At 44.0% G+C, this 23,379-nt stretch overlaps 1 protein-coding gene across 2 annotated transcripts in view; it reads left to right on the forward strand.

Annotated features, from left to right (window-relative positions):
• SND1 (staphylococcal nuclease and tudor domain containing 1) overlaps window positions 1-23,379 on the forward strand; it is a 2,043,911-nt gene that overhangs the window by 83,210 nt on the left and 1,937,322 nt on the right. For both annotated transcript variants that reach the window (XM_085653683.1, XM_085653684.1), the window contains exon 2: window positions 11,518-11,667. In XM_085653683.1, coding sequence (XP_085509809.1) covers window positions 11,518-11,667 — 150 coding nt within the window. The remainder of the gene's footprint in view (window positions 1-11,517; window positions 11,668-23,379) is intronic.

The following is a 23,379-nucleotide window of genomic DNA, read 5'->3' on the forward strand; positions in this document are numbered from 1 at the left end:
ATCAACCAGCAAATCAGTGCTTCAGCAGAAAAGGACTATCCATACCATCAAAGGTTTACTTATCTGCAATTAAGTGTTGCTTGCACTGTGCAGCATTGTGACTTGGGTCTATTTGATTCTAGCACTTGTCTTAACGCAGTTTCCTGCGCCTCCTACTTTATCATATATGCTTTGTGGTTGATCTGGTGTATTCTCTTCTGTCTTGGACTGAATGTTGTTTCATATATACCTTATGTAGATGTCACGTATCGATATGTAGAGTTGTGTATATCCCTGGAGTTGGGTGGTACATCCTTGGGTCGAGTCTCGTGCTCTGATCTGCTGAGTTTTGAACTGGTTGCTGAATGTTTATTTGTTTTTTAGGTCTCGCTGAGCCCAGCGCTTGCGCTGGCTCGGAGAGACATTTTGTAATGGATTTTTCAAAGTGCTACCGCTGGCATAGAGCTACAGTGCACGAGGCGTGCACGCGCGCAAAGCAGCCATATGGCTTTACGTAGCTCTCCCTCATTCCCACCTCTCCGCCCCCTTCCCTGCTGCTATTTCACACCAGTTGCACAGAACTCCCGCTTCTTCCCCCCCCCCCCCCCTTCCCTCCCATCGCGTCTCGCGGCCGCTCACGGGTCAATGCTTATTTGTTTTATTTCGTGGCCGCGCGGTGTACCTGTTACGGCCGCGCGTTGCACAGAACTCCCGCTTCTCCCCCCCCATCGCGCGGCCGCTCGCGGGTCAATGCTTGTTTATTTGTTTTATTTTGGGCCGCGCGGTGTTCCTGTTACGGCCAATGCTTGTTTCAATTAGTGCTCGTAATGTTCATCTATATTTACCAGTATCTAGGCTTCTTAGTTCCATGCTTATCTACAGAGCACTTCTGCTTAGCGGCTGCCAGGAAATAATAATCATAGCGACATTGAAAGATTACATTGGATTGCACTTATGAAAGCAGCTTTTAAGGTACGGTAAATGTGCAACTCTTTCAAATAATATACTCTTATACTTGTTCTGAAATGTCGTCTAGTGTCTTGTGAATGTCATAGCTGGTGGCAGTGCTTATTCAAATGTGCTTGCACGGTTTGGAGAACTTGGAGCTTGGATTATATTTTGGCAAAACACAGTCCTGTATGAAGATATGGATCCAGAATGACTCTAATCAATCTTTTGACAGGCGTTTATCTTTTTTGCTCACTTGGCAGACGCAGTCTTGTTCTCTGGCTGGTAGCTGTGATGCAGGATGTAACCTGATGTGTGCTTAGTGCTCACACTGCAGGACAACAAATTGATGCCTTTGCTTGGGTCAATCTAGATCCCTCTAGTTCCATAAGACCTGGGCTCATATTACTAAAAGGGCGCACTTTCCCTGTTTGCGCTATGGTGCACCTTCAAACTGGTGCCCCAGGTGCAAACTGGGAGAAGTGTGCCCATTTATGGTGAATGTGCTGTCCTCAAACAGATGCAAATTCACGCTTTTCTTAGGGGAGCGCAATAAAGTGAAATATGAAGCGGCAGCTTTAAAGCTGCTCTGTGCTTTACAATGCAGGTGGCAACCTGCCTGCATTTTCAAGAGGGATTAGAGATCCCCTTGCAGGGGGTACAGTGAATGTTTGCACCTGCCTTCAAGGTGCTTTCTGGGAGGTCCAGATGCCCCTTTCACTCCTTGAGGGCTGCCATCAGGGGGTGCACTGACAGTGCACTGCCTTTTTGTGTCGCACTATCAGTGCGCCCCTGAAGGTATGTTTGCCTCTGCGCCCACATCCAAAATACAGCTTGGGCACAGAGGCAAAATGATTCCCTCATTTGTAATGGGCCATGTCCCCATGCAAATGAGTACATGCCCACTTATGATAGTTCTGGCACATGTGCGCCAGCACTATCAATATTACACAAGGGTATGCACAAGCGTCTGAGACCCCCTCTGTAATATCATTGTTCCTTGGGGGGATCACAAAGCAGGTGCACACGCTCATTGCACCCCCAGGGCACAGTGAATAAAACTGACCCTACCTGCCTCAGTTGGCGGATACTTGGGTGCACTCGAGTGCCATTTAAACCATCAGCCCAAAGTCACCTCTCTTGGCTGCTTCTGGAAAGGCATGATGCTTCAGCTTGGCAAAAACTGAATTGTGTGATATCTACTCAACTCCTGCATGCTCTCTGGTTTTGAACAGCTTCACAATCCTTATCCAGAAATGTTTCTGTTCTACCCTCCAGTGTGACTCACACTTAGCGTTGGTTACATGTGGGGGTGGTAGAGGGAGCCTGTGGAAGAGGTAGGGTTGTATTATATTCTGAAGACTGTCACTAGGTTTCCATGTATTCTAATAAATGTACACCTCTACAAGTGCCCTGATTGAATCTTCTACCTTTTACTCTCTGTTTCAGGGCTAATGTAAATGAATCCACGGGCCTTTCAGCCCGTGTGGTATTGCTATAAAACATGTCGTAGAATTGAGTTCTGGAGACAACGCTGCAGCCATAGAGCTAAAGATGTGGTTTCTAATTTGTTCTCATACCATACTGACTAATGGGCTAGTCACTGACACAGAAATGCTTTCACAGCAGTGTTGAGTCAGCCTCTGCTTCTTTATTGACTTTGCGTATGTGTTGAAAAGTGCCCCTTTTTGACATGGTCACCCCCCACTTTTTTCCTTGTATTTTATTCAAGTTTTAGTGAAGTGCACTAGGTTCCTGCTAACTAGGTCCCCATTGTCAGTGCGCTTTCCCTAAAACAAGGTAACTGTGCAATTGTGCCCCAATTGGCAAGTCTGTTAGCACCACTGTAAGTCCCTAGTAAATGGTACTCCTCGTACTTAAGGAATGAGAACTAAAGAGGATCCCTAAGGGCTTCAGCATGTATTGTGCCACCCTAAGGGACCCACCACGAAACTCGTGCAGACTGCCATTGCCTGCTGCGAGAAATGGTGCAAACATAACATGACACACCCTGTACCATGCCCACAGACAATGCAAGCAGTATATGTAAGTTACCCCTACAACAGGCCTCATAGCCCTAAGGCATGGTGTATTATATTACATATGACTACATATCTGCATTAGCGAAAATGCCCCTGTGTTGCATAGTTCAGTTACTAGATAGTACAAGTGAACAGGGAAGCCATCTTAAGTATATGTACTGAGCACTGGTCATTAAGAGTTCCCTAGCTACATGATGGCTTTACTGAAACCTGTGATGTTTGGTATCAAACCACTTGTCTTAATAAACCCATACTGATGCCAGTAGGGTCTTTATTAAGAGATGCACCCAGAAGGCACTTTAGAGGTACCCCCTGAAAAACCTACCACTATCTAGTGTTTGTCCGACTAGTATCTTCCAGCCTGCACCACAGACAAGTTTCTGATTCCCCCCCCCCCTTGTAGGTGAGAGCCCACGCTTTCAGAGGTCAGTAACTACCTGCTCTGACAGGAGAGGTTTACTCCTCCCCCAGCAGGATGGCTACTGAATCTGTATACCAAGGCCAGAGTATTCAAAGCCTCTGCCACCTTTGATATACAACCCTGGTTTCCCTCTGACGTGGTAGATGCCACCCCCCTGCACTGTGACCCATTTGGCACCAGGACAGATGGGAAATCCGCTATGCAAATAGACATGTTGCACCACCAGGCTGGTCATTCCCTTAAGGTGGGCTTGCCTGATGGTGGAATTAGGACCTCTGGGACTGGAGAATACCCGCTCCCCACTGGAAGTGGTCATATAGGGGGTGAAGTTACCCTAAGGGTAAGTAGCCCATTGGCTACTACCCTTCACTCCCCTTAACACCCCTAAATTCAGTATTTAGGTGGCAACCTGACACCAGGAACTCCTATACGACTGACTCCAGAAGAATAACAAAGAGAATACGAACACGAGAACAGATGACTAGCTGTGAACTTTAGCGCCAAACCCTGCCTGCGCCAAACCCTGCCTGCTCTGTCTCAACAATTGAAAAGACTAGACTAGTTCTGCAGCTGTGCATCCTTCAAAAGCCTCAGAAGGCTGCCAGCTCTTCGTCCACCAGCCAGCATCTCCCTTGAAGTGGAGAGGCCACTTGCCTGCAGGCACCGACCTCGACGTCTGGCACACTAATCTGCTGACAACCGGGTCTGTCACCACAGCAGCCACCAAGGAAGAGGACACCGTGCTCCAGGAAGTCAGATTTGTCTCCCCGCCAAGTTTGGAGATGCCAGGACCCCCAGGAGCTGCCCTACACCAATACCAGTGGTACCGTAGCATGTTGCAAGCACCAAGGCTTGTTTGTGTTCAGTCCTAACACTACTGCCACCAAAACGGACCTGCAAGTCGAAAGGGCTTCACCAGAGGCCAGCTCCATGCCAGGAGTAGTCTTGCTGTGTTTCTTCTCCCTCTTCTGGAGGTGTGCCGAAAATCGTGGGAGCCTCAAACTCGACGATCCACCAGACAACACTCATGCACCCGAGCCCCCCAGCCTGAGTCCATTGAAACTGACGGGGTGTCTGTAGCCTGAGAGCCCCAAGAGTGGGGCCCCCATTTAGGTTCCGCAAACTGGTCCTCCAGTCCACCCTTTCATTCTCTTTCTTACAGGTACTCATCCAATTGACTACAAGATGTAGCGTTGGAGACTACCACCGCGTGAAACACCTCTGCACTAAGACACCCCAGGGCAGTTAAAACTGAACTCTTGGTGCATTCTTGGACCTTGACCTCCTTACTCACCTTAAGACCAGTTAACAGTCCTGTAAGTGGTTTGCAAATGACCCTATGCAGTGAATGTTTCTCCCATAGGATAACAGTACAGCGTTCAAAGCTCATGCATCACATGACACCTTCCATTTTCTACGGTTTAAATGTTAGATTTTTCAGTACAAAGTACTTATGCGATACAAAGTTCTTTTCTAAATTGGTCTAGTTTTTTGAGTGCCTCATTAATGACTGTGTGTGTACAACAAATGCTTAAATCTATTCTCTGATAAGCCTTAACTGCTCACCCAGACTACCACAAAAGAGCATTTGGAATTATTAATTTAAGCCCTGTAAACCTAAGGGTGTCTGCACTTTCTACACAGTGTACCTCATTTTGGTACACTACTTAAAAGACAGCTTCCTACAGTATGCTACTGGGATACATGTAATAGTTTTTTCACCCTTGCCTTTTCAGATCTGGAGGGTAATTGTAATTTATCACAGAGCAAGTCACCTGAACACTTCAGTGTCGCATTGTTTTCCCTAGGCTTCTCTAAATTATTTTTCTTGTGTTAAGTACGGACACTTGTTTTATAACTGAATGCTTGGGGGGGGGGGGTTAATTTGAAATTGAGCTAAACTGCAGGAAGTTTTGTTCCATTTTTATGGCGTTAATTAACATATTGGATAAAAAAAGAAATCATGCTGCTTAATACATAATAATAAAAAAAAAAGTTTACAACTCCTACTAAAATGGAGAATGGGCCCTTAGGCACTCTCAGTTTAAAATTCCTATGTTTAATCACCATAAACAGTTCCAATACTGATAAATTGGAAACAATGAATTAATACATTTTATAACACTAATACAGTCCTGAGGAGAAAATCTTTGACATGTCAAGATATGCGGGCTCGATCATGCCTATGCATTGCATATTAAATATGCATTTTAAGTCCTTTTCTCATGGTAATTAGGTGGAGTCCAGGAAAAAGTGCTTTTAAGGAATTTTCCAGCCTCACTAATACAATCGGAGAATTTTAGTGCTACAGAACTATAATGGTCCTCACTTTTCAGAGTAATTTGGAGCGTAAATACTTATTTTTTGGTTTGCGTCCTGGCATCTGTTAAGCACATTTGAGGTGATAAAATGTAGAGTGGTTGAGGCAGGAATGAGTCCTTAGGAATAATACAGCATGAAACTATAACTTGATTGTATGGTACTGTTTTAAAGTCCTTTAGACACCTATTTCTTGATCTATAATATATTAAGCTTCTAATCACACAGTAATTTGGCGAAAGCTAATTTTCCAGTGGTATTTGTCACACACATCTCTACCGCTAATGAACAAATTAAGGCTGTTCATTATGTATTTATTTGGCTGTCTATAACTGCAGCAAAAGATTTATTGCTAGCACCACCTATCCTTGGGGGTAAAAAAAACTTAGTTTTTTGATATCACCTACCAAACAGCACAAGCTGTTTGGTTCTAAAAGACCTTTTGTTAGCTTATAGTGGGCCCACAATATGCCCATAGCTTACAATTGGTTAACTTTATTGTCTCTCATTAACTTGCTTTTTATTCAGCGCCTTAGTTTGGCTTGCCTTCCTGTTCTGTGGTTGTGGCTTCCAAAGAACATAGCCTCTTTCTTGTGCCCTTCTACTGCTTCCTTTTTGGGACCTACATTTTTCTGTTTGGTTAGATGCTTTGTGTGTTTGCCAACTGTCTAACTTGTATACTTTTCGACCTCTCTACGCCTTGCACGTTGTTGCTTTCTCTCCCATGTATGCTTGATCCCTATCCCCTTTGTGTTGCTCTTGCCCTTGTGTGCTTCTTCCATTGCATTGCTTTCTCGCTTGTGTGACTTTACCGTGATTGCTGCTTCCCGCTTCCACATCTCCAGCTGCCTATTGCAACGCCTCCCCAATTTCCTGATCCCTGTTTCTGCCCCCCCTCCCCACCTGCAGTCTTTTATTACATTTATTTTTTGGCCGAGAACCAGGCAGCATATTACTGCAGCTCCATCCAGTTTAAAAGTAGATTTGCTCTCCCTGTATTTCTATTCTTTTTATTTACCGATCCATCTAGGCAGCTGCCCTCACCATTTTCCAGGGGTGCATGCACACTAGAGCATATGCACTCCTACAAAATGATGCGGGTGATTCATTCTAGCGCATCATCTCGCCAGTGGCATGGCTACAAGACCTTGGCAAAGCCAATAAATCCCAAAGGCGAGATTTGATGGCTTTGTCGATGCTTTTGTTTTTTAGCCACACAAGAAGCTGGTCTATGCTTTTTTAAAATTGTGAGCCATGGGTGGAGTCATCTTGTGAATATCCTTAGTGAGACAGTTTATTCAAGTTGTGGCTCTCGATCATTGAGGCTGGACTTGAAAGGAGGCCATGAACTGTAGGAAGAATAGAAGCCAGGTGCTGCGAGAAAAACAAATCGTGTAAATCCCTTTGAAAAACAGATGAGCAACATGAATGTAAATAGAAAGCTTCTACCTCTACAGTGCAATGGGGGATTATGCCTTTTAACATTTTTCTTATGCCTTCCTTTGCTTCCCTTTTCATATCCTAAGGTAATTAATGATATTTCAGGTGGTGCTGAAACCAACTAAACCCAAAAGCAATGTTCTGTTCCTTGTTAAACTGATGCTACATCAGTGGCTTCAAGTATCCAAGAAGATAAGGAGGGTAATGAAAACCGTTCCCATGGATGCCGGAGTGGAGGAGCAATACTAAATAGTCTTTATTTTGTTGAAGGTAGAATCACATTGTTTATAAAAAGTTATACAGCAGGTAGATTCTATCCAGATACCTCTCTACTCCCTTTTTTGGTACTTTTTCGGTTTTCGCGCTTCCTATACACACATTTTTACAAACATTTTGTATTTACCGTGAGGCATGGGACCTGGTTTGGTTTTAATTAGACATACAATGGGGCTGTTCAGAGATATGTACTAGAACTATCCCTGCTTGAAATTTAATGGGGGTGGGGGGGCCTGGAGCGTATCTACTGGATGTGTGATGAGTAACGAGGGCCTTTTATGTTTTTGATTGATGCCCTTAGTGGAGGGCGCCCTTGATGCACTTTTTCCCTCTATTGCTCCTCTTTAATAGTGATTATTATGTACAAAGTGCATGACATTATAAATTACTTGGGCATCTGGAAATCAGAAATAATATTAAGAATAGGAAACGTGTTCCAAGCACCGAGGGTTACTTTACTCGAGACAGATATATAAGGTGGCTTTTTTTCTTTAAAGTTAGTGAAGAGTCCACATATGCACGAGGGACATTCCAAGTTACCCATGGATATACTAGCGTCACACTGTTTTCACGGAACGCCGCGTCTACTACGGTCTCAACTGCTAGAAGCAGAAGACACTAACGATGCATTAAGACTATCCTAGTAACAGACTTGTGCTGAAGGGACATCGTGCAGTTGCCAATTCATGAATGCTGCAAGGCTAAAAGAGGCTGCCTGCACAGACATGTTGGGTTAGAAAGTGGCATAACTAAATCAAAATTTATGTTAAGTGGATGACGTTTTGGTTGTACGTAAAAACAAAGACGTAAAATGATACAGAATTTTTTGGGGCACGTGTCCAAGTGGACTCTGCGAAATCCGGTAATACCGCTCAGTATTTCACGAGCTCTTCTAGTGGGCTTTGCAGTTGAAGTTATGTGCTTCCAAGGATGAAGAGCACAACTATTCTAACCCACGACCACTAAAAATTTCCCTTACACAAAGCTCGTTATGAACTTTGAGCTAGTATATTGCGAGGTTATCAAAAGGCCATAATATGACGGCTACACTTTAGATACAGTTAACGACCCCCCGAACCCCCCCCTCCCCCACCCAAAATGTCCAACTAACTCACAATAAGAAAGTGGGTCACAAACCTCTTGAAACAAATAACGGAGATAAAGTGTAGGGTACGCATCACATAAGTGCATGGCAAGTATGCTGTGGGACTGGGGAAGACAAGGGCTGCTTTTCTAGCAGCAGCTGCTCACTCCAGGCTCTAGACAGAGTTTGATGGAGGAAGATACAAGCGTTCTAGGTACTATTACCTAATGCACAAGTTGCGCCACTCGGCATGCATCCAAATTTTATTTTTTATTTTAGTCACTACCACCTGAGAAAAGAGGAGTCTATTGTAATTAAGGCTCCCTGTTCTCCGTTTTTACTGATTTTTACATATAAATATAGACAGAAAACCATTTTCTTGTCTGTATTGTCAAATGTGGATAAAAACGGAAATTGGGTGCTTTGAGTGCTTCTAAATACACTTTGTCATGACTGCCAAACCACTAACTGTGGATTGCTAGGTAAGGGGTTTAAAAAAAAGTAATTTTAGTAAAGAGGCTTAAACGGCAGTAGATATGCACAAGGCTGATCGTGAAATGTGCATATTTTAATATAAATGCATTGATTTATCTTCTGCTGATGTTCATATTACTGAAACCTGGCAGGCATTCAAGAATGACTGCATATTTATTGGTTAAATGTGGAAATATACCAGTTTCAGCTTTATTTTTTTCACAAAGCCTATAATAAATAAAGATAAAACACACAAATATGAATAAATACAGACGGAAATGTCAAAAAAAGAAACACCATAAAACCGGGAGCCCTAATTTTAATGTACGTTTTTTAAGCTGCCTCACAACCAAGTGTCATTCTAGCTTGGAAGGTAGATCAAACGCTGTGCTACACTTTCATCGATTTCAAAATATTCTGCCATCAACCATACGCCATGTGTCTGTATAACCATGAAAGCACCAATAAAAATGAATGTAAAGAAAATGATACAGCATGTCTGACTTCTTTTTTATATCTAAATGGACGCTGCTTCACCTTACTGACCATGAAACTTGCATATAAATTATATATAAGGACCAGCGTGCTTTGGGAATGTTAATGAACAATGAGGCACACCGAAGGCCAATGGAAATTATTTAAAGCACGCAGAAATCCTTGTTGTTTGCAAATTAATTTACTGAATGCTCTGATGGCCTCTGAGGAAAGAGTGATAGACTCTGAAACGCGTCAGGCCGAGGGTTTCTAAGACGGGATCGGAATCTGCCTGTTTTTTTGTAATAAAAGATGTTCTTTCACCTGAAGTGGTGCGCGGCCTCAATTTGCTGAGCAAAGTTGGTGAGATATATATATATATATATATATATATATATATATATATATATATATATATATATATATATATATATTTCTCCTCTCTGCTGGCTCACATTATTTAAAAAGTTCATGTAAGAGGTAGTAGAGGGAGAGTGGTCTATTGGCTTCCATGGTTTGTTATTCTTTGCAGATGATCTAAATCAAACTCATGGTTTTTTAAGAAAGGTTATAACGTCCCATTAGTGATGGTGTTCAAGTAGTACTGTTGTTAGACTGTAGAAGAGACATAATGCACAGCTTGTAATTCAGAGTCAGTGTGTGTTCTTTGGTGAATTTACTTTACTAATAACACACTACACTATAGAGGTGAAGGGTCTAAGGGATATTTTATCGACCTAGCCTAGCTCTAATCCCCAAATCTAATAACATCAACCACAAAAAAGGAGAACTAGGGGTCTAGAATAAACAGACAAAAGCACATAAAGGCAGGGGTATAGAAAGAGAATCATAGAGTTCTTGGAGCAGAGTTTTGGATTACCATCAATCTTGTATCGTGATCCGTATTATCATATGGTGATCCACCCAATTAAGGAGTATATCTCTTGATCATAGAGACTATCTCCATGGGAAACTCTCTTGCTCAAATGGATAGAAGGAACTGAGACCTACAATACAGAAAAGTGATGGTGTATGTAATAATTGTGATTAAAAAATGTGATTAAAAAAGTAATGCAGTGCAAAAAAACTAAGAAAGTTAGTGAATTATTAAAGGGTTGCGTTGGAGAAAAACCTATCTCTTATCAAGCAGGCTCCTCACACCCTTAATAAAATTGGTGCAAAAAAAACAGCAGTATTAACCAATAACTGCTAAATGAAAGGTCGACATGTTTCAGCCATAAGGGTAAATTACCCACGGCTTTCTTCAGGACCTATTTTTCAAAATCTTGCTACTGCCAAGTGTAGAGAGTGAATAAATAACACAATCTGTTTTAATGAAGGTCGGAATCAATACAACCTTACATTGGTTTCAATCCTCCATTTCAAGGGGTGCGACAATCACCCGTTTTGATCGGGGACTAAACCTCACCTCACCTGGAACCCTTCTGAGGAATTATGAGGCCCCGCTCTGTCCGTCCTTGCCTTGAACGTCTTCTGAGTCTGGGAAGGAGCCTGAAACATGTCGACCTTTCATTGGGTCAACATGTTTCGTAAGCAGTCCCCACTGCTTTACTCTTCAGGACCGAATGTGATCCCTACTACACTCAGATTATCAACCTGGTTTATATGTATGTATGCCTATTATTCAAAAAACCAGACCACAAAAAAAGTGTTGGTCTGGAGAAAGTTTCTTAGGGGTACATTGATCCCTGTATCAATGTACATGGCCATCCACGGAGCAGCACGGAGGTACATAAAGGCAAGGAAAGAATCCTGAATCATTGTTTATTCGAGGCATCCCTCCCTCCAGTGCAAGCTCATGAAGCCCGTGTATCACTCCAAATAGTATACCAAGTCGGTTTTGAATACAGGGGATCAATGTACCTCTAAGAAACTTTCTTAAACCAGTGCAATTTTAGTTTTCGAGTTATAAATAAATATCCAGTGTTGTACTTGAAATTAATAAAGTGGAATTTGGGATCAGGACACTTCCCAAAATAAATTCGAGGGCTTTTTCATAGTTGCAATTGTTTTTCAAATATGGTTTCCTTTTTCTCCAGGTTCTCTCTGGTGTTGCCATTATTGTCAGAGGCCAGCCTCGTGGAGGTCCACCGCCTGAGAGACAAATCAACCTCAGCAATATCCGAGCTGGAGCCCTTGCTCGGCGTGCTGCTGTCGCCCAGCCAGATTCTAAGGATACACCTGACGAGGTAGGCAAATTGTGGAGGTGTGACTGACTAAATTAAAAGGTCTATCTGTATGCATATGGAATCCTATACAGTACTAGGCCATGTATGTAGAAGCAGATGCGCCTTGGCAAGCAAACCTGCAGGACTGTCTGAAATCCGTTTATTGAAAAAAAACGAATGTAGCTAGAATATTAAATAAGGCACTTTCCTGGGTAATTGGGACACCTATGCAGATGAAGTGCCCTTGATCATCAAATTTGAGTTTATTTTCTTGGATAGTTCGGACAGTATCTTAAGCAAGATGAACCCCATAGAAAAGTTGCCTCTAATTTTATTAATGTGTACAATATTTTACAGAGCCATGAAATATTCTTTCCACGGGTTCTATGAAATGAGTTTTTATACTGCTGCATTTTGTACAGGAAAAGCTTCCAACCATGCAAATTTGTAAAATATTTCACAGGACCCTGTGAAATATTTAATCTTTGACTGCCCAAACCACTCTGCAGAGTTTTGTCATGTTGTTTAACATTTTAGTTCTGAAAGGAAGAGGACCCTGAACATTCTTATTCCAATCAGTGCCTGTTATTGGGTGGCCCTGGCAACCCTGCTGTATCGTCATGATGAATACAGGCCCCAGCTAGGCACGCAGAATACAAGGGTTCGCTCTCCTGTAACAAAAGCTAGAAGGAAGTTGGCACGGAAACTGCAAAGTACAAAGACAGAGTTTATTAACCCTTAAGGGTGGTCCTACAACCCATACAACACTCTTCAGTATTGCATAGAGTAGCACACAGAACTTGCGTACACGGTCCCCTTTTATACACAACAGAGGGGCTCATAAATGGGTGGATACAACATGAAGCAAAATTCATTACCTTTTATGGTCATTTTCGATACAGAATCAATATGTGGGCGGAGTTAACGCACTCCTAAGCCCGCGAAAACATGGTCAAGCAAGGACTAACTGATAACAGATGTGGTCAAGTCTGGGCATGCGCCAGACGGACAAAGGAGCTATTTATAGACTGTTACTAGGCAGATTACAAGAGCAACTAACACGAAGATAGGACTCTTCTCGTGCAAAGCACGTGGAGACATGACAGTACAAAATGGAGTCCGGACATTAGGCAACATAAGACAGAAAACATGTTTTAACTAGAGAGAATTCATGTCTTTAGTGAATGCTTAATCATATCGCCATTTCAGTTTTCAACAGACGACCCTTTCAGCATTTACTGAAGACATCCGGCTTTTTAGAATAATCATCATATATGTCAATTTTCATCATTTCTTCTACTTCTTTAGTTAAATGTTTCTGATAGGTGACATTGGCAATAGCTTTCTTATCAGGAATACAGAATGACACACATAGGGAACAGAGTAAAGGACCGCATTGGACACAGATGCAGCAGGAAAACAGAATTGCCACAATAATGCAGAGACCAGTTAAAACCTTCCATCCCCATGTAGTGATCAATGCCCAAAACCATCCAGAAAAGGTCCAAGTGCCATTTTCTGTATGGATTTCAGCTGCAATTTTATGAAATTTATTGATAGCATTATAAACTGATGGCGTGTGGTCAGGAATAAACACACAACAACTACTTCCGATAATTTTACATGCTCCACCTCGGTCAGCTAACATAACATCTAATACCATACGATTCTGTAATGCAACAATCCTAGTAATTTGTAATTCTTCCGTAAGATTCCCAAGAGCAGCAGCGGTTTGATTTGTCACAGCTTCTACAACTCTTGTTAATCTTCGAACTTTCCTACTATTTAGGGCAGCTCCAACAAAGGAAAAACAATCCTAAATTAAAATCTATATACTGCTGCAAGCTAGTATCAGTTTGATCAACATCATCAATGGATAGAGTACGTTTATACCTATTTACAGTCACATTATTCAACAACTTCAAATCCTTATGATAGGATGCAGGTGCCAAAAATACAGGAGGTAATAAGAACGCTACATAACATACTCCGGACCAGCCAGCTGGCAGACGATAATAACCCTTATTCCCACATACGAAGTATGTGTTATGGGAGGCTAAGAAAGTACTATTATGTTCAATACAATAATGCAATCGCTAACACCAACAGGAATATAACCCACACTCTGGACACACAGGTCCGCTTGAGCTTGTGCCACTTGAATCACAAAGTGTTCATTCCTTGTAGTGTCTCTGGTGTTCGTGAAAATGTAGGGGATCGATTCATTGTCTGGTCGATATTCTTCCCATTCCCATATTGTCCCATTCGCTTGTGGATAACCATCTTTATTTTTGTGACATTCCTTATTAAGTCTGAAAAGTAGTCGTCCCACTGTAGGTTTCCGTGTGGCAAAAAGCAAAGTGTACCATGCTCTACAAGAGCCATTATGAGAAAAGGGAAGAGGTATGAATGGCGTTCCTCCTTTCTTCTGATGAGCTGGCATCATACCACATATCCAACAGTTCGTAGCATTAGTAGCAACATGGGTATGATGCAACATCTGGATGAAAGTGTTATTCAAATAAGACTGACAATGCTTCAATTCTTGATACGGAAGGGTATAAAAATAGTGCTCCTCAGGCACTGGAGTGGTCAAAACAAGCAACTCACGGGCAGGAATCACATCCTCAACAAACCATGTGGTTATACCAACAATCCATCTTGTAGTAAAAAAAAATCCATATCTTCCTGAAACTAAAAGGTTGTCAGAACTCTTCCCCTTAGGCAGCCGTTGATTTCTTCACCAGCGGGCCAAGACGGGTGTCACTACACTAATGCAGGGCTGATCCACCCCCCCCCCCCTTGCCTCATTGGCTCTCCGTTTCACTAACCCAAGGGCCGCTCTGACAATGTCTTTGGATACAAAAATCACTTCCTCGGTCTGAGATGATATCTTCTTCCTCCAGGAATCGATTGGTCCGGGAAGAGCTCCTCAGTGTCATTCGGTTCCACAGCACGGCCTTTCTCCGCAGTCAGGATTTCTCGGTGGTCGGTCAATACAGCAGGCTCCACCAATCCAGGCGGCACTTTGCGACAGTGCAAGGAGTGGATCCAGTTCTTCCGATTGGAAACCCGCACAGCTGTCCTCGTTGCGAGTAAGACTTGCTCAGGACCAACCCATCTCGGCTCCAGACTGTTCGTCCTTTCGAAGATCTTCAGCATAACCTGATCTCCAGGTCGGAGATTATGACCTTCACCTGTGGACCGATCAGGGAGCGCCTCTCGAACCTGTTGATGAATAGAAACCAAATTATCCGTTAACTGTGCCAGATAATCATTCATCATTACACAGGGTACATCATACAGTGACTTAGGTTTTGGTGGACCCCAAATATTCATTGGGCGTCCAAAGACGATCTCGTAAGGTGTGAGACCGGTCCGAGAATGCGGTATCGATCTAATTGACAATAATGCCAGCGGCAAAGCGTCTGGCCAAGTCAAAGAAGTCGAAGCTTGGATCTTAGCGATCTTAAGCTTCAGAGTACCGTTATACTTCTCAACCAATCCCGCAGACTGAGGGTGAAATACTGCATGGAACTTCTGGGTAATGCCTAGACCCTTCAGGACATACTTGATAACGTCTGCTATAAAATGAGGTCCGTTATCACTCCACAATAATCTGCCAACACCATATCGAGGGAAGAACTCCTTCAATAGCATCTTGGCTGTAGTCATCGCAGTATTGTCTTTCGTAGGGTATGCCTCAACCCATTTGCTGAAGGCACAAATCATTACTAAAACATACTTCAGATTGTTACAGCGCTCAAGCTGAATGTAATCCATCTGCAAAACCTCAAAGGGTGCAGTAGGTGTCGCAAATCCTCCTGCTGGAGTTCGTGTACCCTTTCCTGGGTTATACCTCAGGCAAATCATGCAAGTCTGCACTACCCTCTTTGCCGTACTAGCGATCTCCGGATGCTCCCAAACTCGTGTGAGTAATTTAACAATTGCGGAAGCTCCGACATGCGCTAGTCCATGTGCCATCTGAACCATAGGTTGTACGAAGGCTGTGGGTAACTTCCATTTATCCATCTGCTTATTTCTCCAACACCCTTCGTCATCTAATTCTCCATCGTTGGACCATTGCTCCCGTTCCTTATCGGAAGCGGTCCTCTGTATTTCCAGCACTTCTCTCCTAGCATCGTGCCATCTTTCTGCCTGTGACTTCACAACATACATTGCAGTAGCACCAGGCTGCATCGCAGTCTCTCGTGCCACCCGGTCTGCCAAAGCATTCCCTTCTCCAACTTTATCAACCACTTTCTTATGGGCACTACATTTAATTATAGCAATCTTCTTTGGATATGTTAATGCAGTCAAAAGGTTGTGAACTAACTCGCCGTACATTATCTGCACTCCATGTGATGTTAGAAACCCTCTCTCCTTCCAGAGTAGGCCGAAATCGTGCGCTACTCCGAAGGCATAGCGGCTATCTGTATAAACATTCACACACAATCCTGCACTGAGCTCACATGCTCGTGTTAATGCTATCAGTTCCGCTGCTTGAGCTGATTTCTGCGGTATGCGTGCTGTCTCCACTATTGTTTGCAGTGTGGTAATTGCATACGCTGCTGAAGTCGTACCATCTGGTAGCTTCAGGCATGATCCGTCCACCCACAGTTCTCCATCTACATCTGTTAAGGGCGTATCCTGGAAATCAATACGACCCTTTGTCTGTTCCTCAGTCACAAGAATACAGTCGTGTGCTTTCCGTGCTTCAGACTGAGTTTCCGGGAACGGCAACAATGTGGCCGGATTTAACGTTACACACCTCTTTAACGTAATATGAGGAGCCAAAAGCGTCAACTCATATCCCGTTAAACGAGCACTGGTCAAATGCTGCGTCTTTGTCTGATTAAGCAGGGCATCAACAGCATGGGGAACTAATACCAACAGTTTGTGAGATAACACAATTCCCTTACTCTGACGTATTGACACAGCTGTCGCCGCAACCGAGCGAAAACAACCAGGCAATGCTCGGGCAACAGGATCAAGTACAGCCGAAAAATATGCACAAGGGCGCTGCTTGTCGCCGTGCATCTGCACTAAAACTGATAATGCACATCCATCTTTCTCATGCACATACAGTGAAAAGGGCTTCGTATAATCAGGGGTACCTAACACTGGTGCTGAACAAAGGGCTTGTCGCAATTGCTGGAAGGCAATTTCACACTCATTTGACCAGGGAAGAGGAATTGGTGTGTCCTTTGTCAAAAGGGCTAACAATGGTTTAGCTATATGTGAAAATCCCAATATCCATTGCCTACAGAAAGAAGCAAGGCCCAAAAATGCACGCACGTCCTTCTGTGTGGAAGGTACTGGCGTGTCCAAAATTGCTTGAATACGATCTGGTGTAAGTGCACGCCCCTCCTTAGACAAAAGGTGACCCAAATAAGTCACCTTTGGTCTACAGAACTGCAATTTCTTCTTCGACACTTTGTGATTGTGATATGCCAAAAAGGAAAGCAAGGATAACGTACACTTTTCACACAACTCCGGAGTGTCGGCCGCCAACAAGATGTCATCGACATATTGTATAAGGGCGACACCCTCGGGCAGAACAAAGGAATCCAATTGCCTTTTCAATGCTTGGCTGTAAATACTAGGGCTTTCTGTATAGCCCTGGGGGACTCTACAAAATCTATAAGACCTATTATTCAAAGGAAAACCAAAAAGGTATCGGCTATCAGGATGAATAGGGATCGAAAAGAAGGCATTCTTCCAATCAAGAACTGAAAACGTTGTCGCCGTTGGCGGGACCAAAGTGAGTAACGTCGTGATATCCGAGACCACTGGATACTGAGGTATCACAATCTTGTTCACTTCCCTTAAATCAATGATAAACCGATAAACCCTGGTATCCGTATCTTTCTTCAAAATGGGTAAAATAGGACTGTTGCAAACATTATAGGGGAACTTCTTCCACTACTCCCACCTTAATCAAATCCTGCACAATCTGTATGAGCGCCTCCTCCCCCTCCTGGGAAATACGATACTGAGGGAGGCGCGGTAACACCGCACCCTCCTGGACACTAATGCGAACAGGCGGAATCACCATCTGTCCCACATCAGTATCCGAAGTGGCCCACAAAGAACAAGGGAGGGAAGCTAATGCAGTATCCTCCGCAACCACACACATCCGGTCTGTCATCGGGTGATTATCGTTTAATATCACACGTACCCCAGCGGGGAACAGCGGATCGTAGCTCTGAAATGCTTGAGCATATCAAGACCCATAATGTTGTCCGGCGTGTTCGGGGCAAGCAGAAACGGACAGGGTGCAGAAAAGTGGTCAACATGGAATGCAAGAGGTCGGGAAAGAGGGCTTCGAGAGAGTGTACCATCAAACCCTACCGATGTAACCATTAAGCCAGATGGGGGAGCCCTCGGAACCAATTGTTTGGACAGTGCACTGCGAGTAGCTCCTGTATCAACTAGGAACCGATCAGTAGAACCCAAAACAGTTGCTTAAACATAAGGACCCTTCTGATCAACCGGTACTTCAACTGATTCCAACCCCCATCCAACGCAATCCTATGCATGCTGTGGATCATGGTACCCAGAGCGGTCAATCCCAGACATCTGATACTGATTTTGCCGATCAAATACATTGGGTCGATCTCGTAGCTGTGCGTTGGGTTCAAAGCGAGCACGATCATTAGAATTCCCTCTGAAATTGGAAAAGCCCCCTCTACCTCTCGGTGGTCCCTGACCACGTCCCTGCCGAGATGTATACAACACCGGACAATCTCTGGCCCAATGACCCGACTGTTTACAATACGCACATTGATTTCTATTTACATCTGACCGACCCGAAGGGGGACCATAGAATCCTCCCCTACCTCTTTCTACACCCCGACGAGGCAGACCATATACTTGTGCTAACATCACCTTAGTTTTCAAATCTTTCGCTTTCTTCTCCTCATTCCCCTTCGCTTCATGTTCCTGACGCTCATAATACTGAGCCATAGTCAGGAGGGATGCCGGAGACGAGGTGGACCAAGAACTTTCACTCGCTTTTAAACGAGCTGCTATTCCCGGTAATAAATTCGCCACATTTATCCACAAAAAGATGTCGACCCGTATCATCCGTAAGTGACTGACCACTGAAATCATGGAATGTTTCTTCAAAGCGCGTAAAGAAGTCTGAAACTGATTCATCAACCTTCTGTTTACACGATGCTAACATATTCCAGTCAATCTTTTTAGGGGGGATAATCGTTTTCAACTTAGTCAAGATAGCAGCAGGAAGATCTAAAATAATCCGCGGTGGTTTTTGCGCGGGTTTTCTCTCCTTATCCTCATCCTCAATCTCGGACCACCTAGCCTTAAAAGCGGCAACATCGTCCACCTTCCGCACAGATCTCCACATATCCGGTGGTAATATGAGCCCAAAGAACCAATCTATATCTGCTAAAGTCATAGTACAAGAATTCAAGGCCCCTTCGACTTCTTCATAAAAGGCCGCTGGATTCTTGCGGGGGTCAGGCAATGCATTCTTTAATGCCATAACATCAGCCCTATGCCAGGGAGTATAGACCCAATTATACACAAAATATCCCTTAGCATCGGCGGAAGTAATATCCGAACTAGTTCCCGCTCCTTTAGGAGGAACATACAAAGGTGCCGCCTCTCGCATCGGTTTAGCATGCACTAATTCGCTCTTATCTGAGTGGGAGGTAGATGATTGGTCATCGCCGACACGTGGATCCGACTGCTCCTCCTCCCTTGCCTTTAGGCGCGCTCTCTCTTTTAGGTCACTCGCCGCGTCCCGCAATGCAAACAGCCACCGGACCGCATCAGGCGCCTTAGAGGGAGAAAAAACACTGTTACGTAATGCTTTAGCATCTAATACTACATCATCCGGCTCAAAAACTTCTGAGTATTTCCGAAAGGCAGTAATCACTTCATCAGAAAAGGTTTCAAGAAAATACAACTTCTCTCTATCCCGCCACTTTTCCAAAGAGTCAAATAATTCAGCAAGGGACAACTTGCCCTTAAGTGCACGAAGAGAAACTTTCCGAAGCTCACCCATACGTTCAACTGATAACCTAGACCGCGTGTCTACCTTATCCGAAACCAATCCAGAATCCTGTGATCTCGGGGCAGACGCGCCAGCATAAGGAGGCGGAGAACGATCTAATAAATAAAAATCATATTCAAGATTAGTAAGGACAGGATGAAGTGGCTGGCGGACAGCATATTGACCCGAGACTTGCAACCTACGCTCTTTCTCTTGTCTCTCCGCCAGTTCTCTTTCCTCCCGACGCTTCGCTTCCTGCGCTCTCACATGATCATTTTTTCCTTGCTCTTTATCAAACAGCGCTTTCTCACGTTTCTCTCGCTCACGCACTTCCTTCACCCATAACCGTACACATTCAAACATATCTTGACAAGCACGCCGTTTACACATACACTGTTCCACATACTCAATCTTACGCATATCAAACGATCCATACAAAGGCGAGCGCAACTCAGGATCCTTTTTGGTGTATTTCCTCAATACTGTGCTGTACATTATAGAAGAAAGACCATGCTTCACATACATATCCCTATTAGGAGTCCCCGCTGGGGGGGCTGGAGCAGATTCCTCGAGGTTTAACCGGTTTCCAAAGCAGCAGCACCACTTACGGAGTGCGCTAAAAGCAGGCATGCTAAAAAATAATGCAAAATGTGCAGTATTATCAAAAATGGCACTTAAACTTTGCGCCATTCAAATTTACACAGCTCCGGAGAAATATCTCCACATTACCTGCCTATATGTGTTGCAACGCATATATTCTCACAATAATCAATACAAAATATGACCGGTCATCACAAATCAAACTCAAATAGCCAACCCAGGCTTAAAAACTCGGAGCAAGTACCGTACAACGGTTCTTACCAATCAAGATTGTCCAGATTCCAACTGCCAAGTTCCAAAATTCGCCCAAACGGCTGTCACAGCAAAACCGACAGAAGAGGTCTCAGTCGAGGACCGGCGCCACCCAGAAGGTCAGGTCGGAAGGGAAGGAAGAAAACCTCGGGATGCCAGGACTAAAACGGACAGTGATCACATCGCCGGCAAAATTCCTCACCTTCGTCACGACCAGTCCTTCGAGCATCCGAGTCGCCGATGAGCCCCACGTGACGGGCGCCAATTGATGAATACAGGCCCCAGCTAGGCCCGCAGAATACAAGGGTTCGCTCTCCTGTAACAAAAGCTAGAAGGAAGTTGGCACGGAAACTGCAAAGTACAAAGACAGAGTTTATTAACCCTTAAGGGTGGTCCTACAACCCATACAACACTCTTCAGTATTGCATAGAGTAGCACACAGAACTTGCGTACACGGTCCCCTTTTATACACAACAGAGGGGCTCATAAATGGGTGGATACAACATGAAGCAAAATTCATTACCTTTTATGGTCATTTTCGATACAGAATCAATATGTGGGCGGACTTAACGCACTCCTAAGCCCGCGAAAACATGGTCAAGCAAGGACTAACTGATAACAGATGTGGTAAAGTCTGGGCATGCGCCAGACGGACAAAGGAGCTATTTATAGACTGTTACTAGGCAGATTACAAGAGCAACTAACACGAAGATAGGACTCTTCTCGTGCAAAGCACGTGGAGACATGACAGTACAAAATGGAGTCCGGACATTAGGCAACATAAGACAGAAAACATGTTTTAACTAGAGAGAATTCATGTCTTTAGTGAATGCTTAATCATATCGCCATTTCAGTTTTCAACAGTCAGTCTTCAGATTTGTTCCACCATTGGGTCCAGAGGCCCAGTCGGGAACAGGGAAAGAGTAAAAACGGTAGTTTCATCAAGGAACACAGACCAAACCAAAAAATCTTGAAGAAACTGAAGGTTAGCCTGTCACTGAGGGAATAGTTATACCAAGGAAAAACAGTTGTTTTCCATTAGTTATTTTCCGGTACATCAACCACTTTAGTCTGAGAATAATCTTTGGGGATACATTTTGCTTGAGGTGTCACCACAAGTTTATAGAAAATCATTCGCAAGGTTTGAAACCTTTTCCTGTTGAAGGAGCATACCTAGGAGGCTTGTGATGTGCAGAGTTGCACCCTAAAGATAAGGAGAAATGGGACTGGTTTATTCTGCCATGCCACAGTTTCTCCAGAAAACATCACAGACCTTGGGCTGTCTAGTGGCGTGGAAAAAATGGAGGAAACTGATGTGGCACAGGGAGAGGGCTCTGATGCCGGTTGGCAAAGCAGAGAGCGAAGGTGTTGAAGGTGTGGACGATGTTGAAAGACTGATGTGAAGAAGAACCAGTTAACAAAGGGGTGTAGTGGGGCCCAGCCAAAGGATTTGGACTTGAAGTCTTCAAAGGCTACCCTGAATGCAAAAACCAAATGGATAGGGGAAGCACAAGAAAAAAACAACTCAACAGCTCAATGTCAAGATACAGTTGGTAGTAAACCCTTAGAGCCAGCCTTGACTCTGAAAGGGTAAACGGGAGCATGGGAGGGAAACAACCTTGGGAAATGGAAGCCTGGGCGCTGAAGGAGCTCCTGATATTGAGAGGGGAAAACTTGTGTAGGCCCGAAATAAAGGCCTTCATGAAGAGAAAAGAGTTTGAAGACTCCCTGAAAGGGATATCGCATCTCACTGAAGTCTCCAAGAGAAGAAACAAATGGATCTGGAGCCTCTGATGCCTGAGCCCCAGGAAGAGTAGGAAAAGATTCTGTGTGGGAACATGGACATCTGTTTGAGCAGGGATCAGATGAAGACCTGGAGTAGGCAGGATATAGACTGACTCCACTAATAAGAGGTGGATGCATAACTCTACAGACCTTCACCCCAATGTCGTTGCAGTGTGCAATACCTTAATTATAAAGACATCACACATATATGGGGGTACTATTGCAGGGAGAACAGGTATCCTTGTTTTCTCCTAGATTCCCTACTGCAATCAGTGGAAGAACTAGTTCCTCCCAGTGCTACCCAGCGTTCTGGACCATGGGGAGAGGCCTTTAGGGAATCAACCTCCGCAAAAGCTGTGGCATTCTAGGCGGAGCAGTACACACACTCTTCCAAGGGCCCTGCTTGCATCAAAGGCATCTTGGGTGTCCGGCTCCATTGTCATTGCCAGCACACACAGAAGGGCCAATGCTCCCATCATCAGTTCGGTAGAACAAGAAGGCTATTGGATGAAAAATTTAGGTCAGCTGCAGCCCAGAGGTACATTGCCAACTCTAATGTTTTGGTCCCCAAGCACCGCCACCAAAAAGGGAGTGATATGGCGGAGTTAATGAAACACTTCCCAAAGCAGTAAAAATAGAGGACAAAAGTGGTCCTACAAGAGTGTATGACTATATCTAAAACCTTGCCTGAAATCGGTACTGAATGCGGTGGATTCAGACAGCTGTGTGAAGGTACCACCCTAAGGAGGCATGCATACCTGAGTGTGTCAGGCTTCAAGCAGGTGCCTATAATTATTAGTCTTTCAAGGTCAAAAACATTCAGCCCTGCCGAGTCAATTAACAAGCATTTGCAATGCAATAGGTCTCGCATTAACGAGAGTATAAGCCATTGGCTGTGCGATAGCTTAAACTCTTGCAAATGCGAGACCTATTGCAGTTCAAATATATATACATATATATATATTTTTTTTTTACTAGCGCCCATGCGTTGATTTCACATTCATGAAGGCCGCGCCCCTTTCTTTAGACAAGCCACGTCTAAAGAAAGAGGGGGCGTGTCAGACATTAAAACA

Source organism: Triturus cristatus, chromosome 4_1 (assembly GCF_964204655.1).
Source record: "Triturus cristatus chromosome 4_1, aTriCri1.1, whole genome shotgun sequence".
Taxonomy (NCBI): Eukaryota; Metazoa; Chordata; class Amphibia; order Caudata; family Salamandridae; genus Triturus; species Triturus cristatus.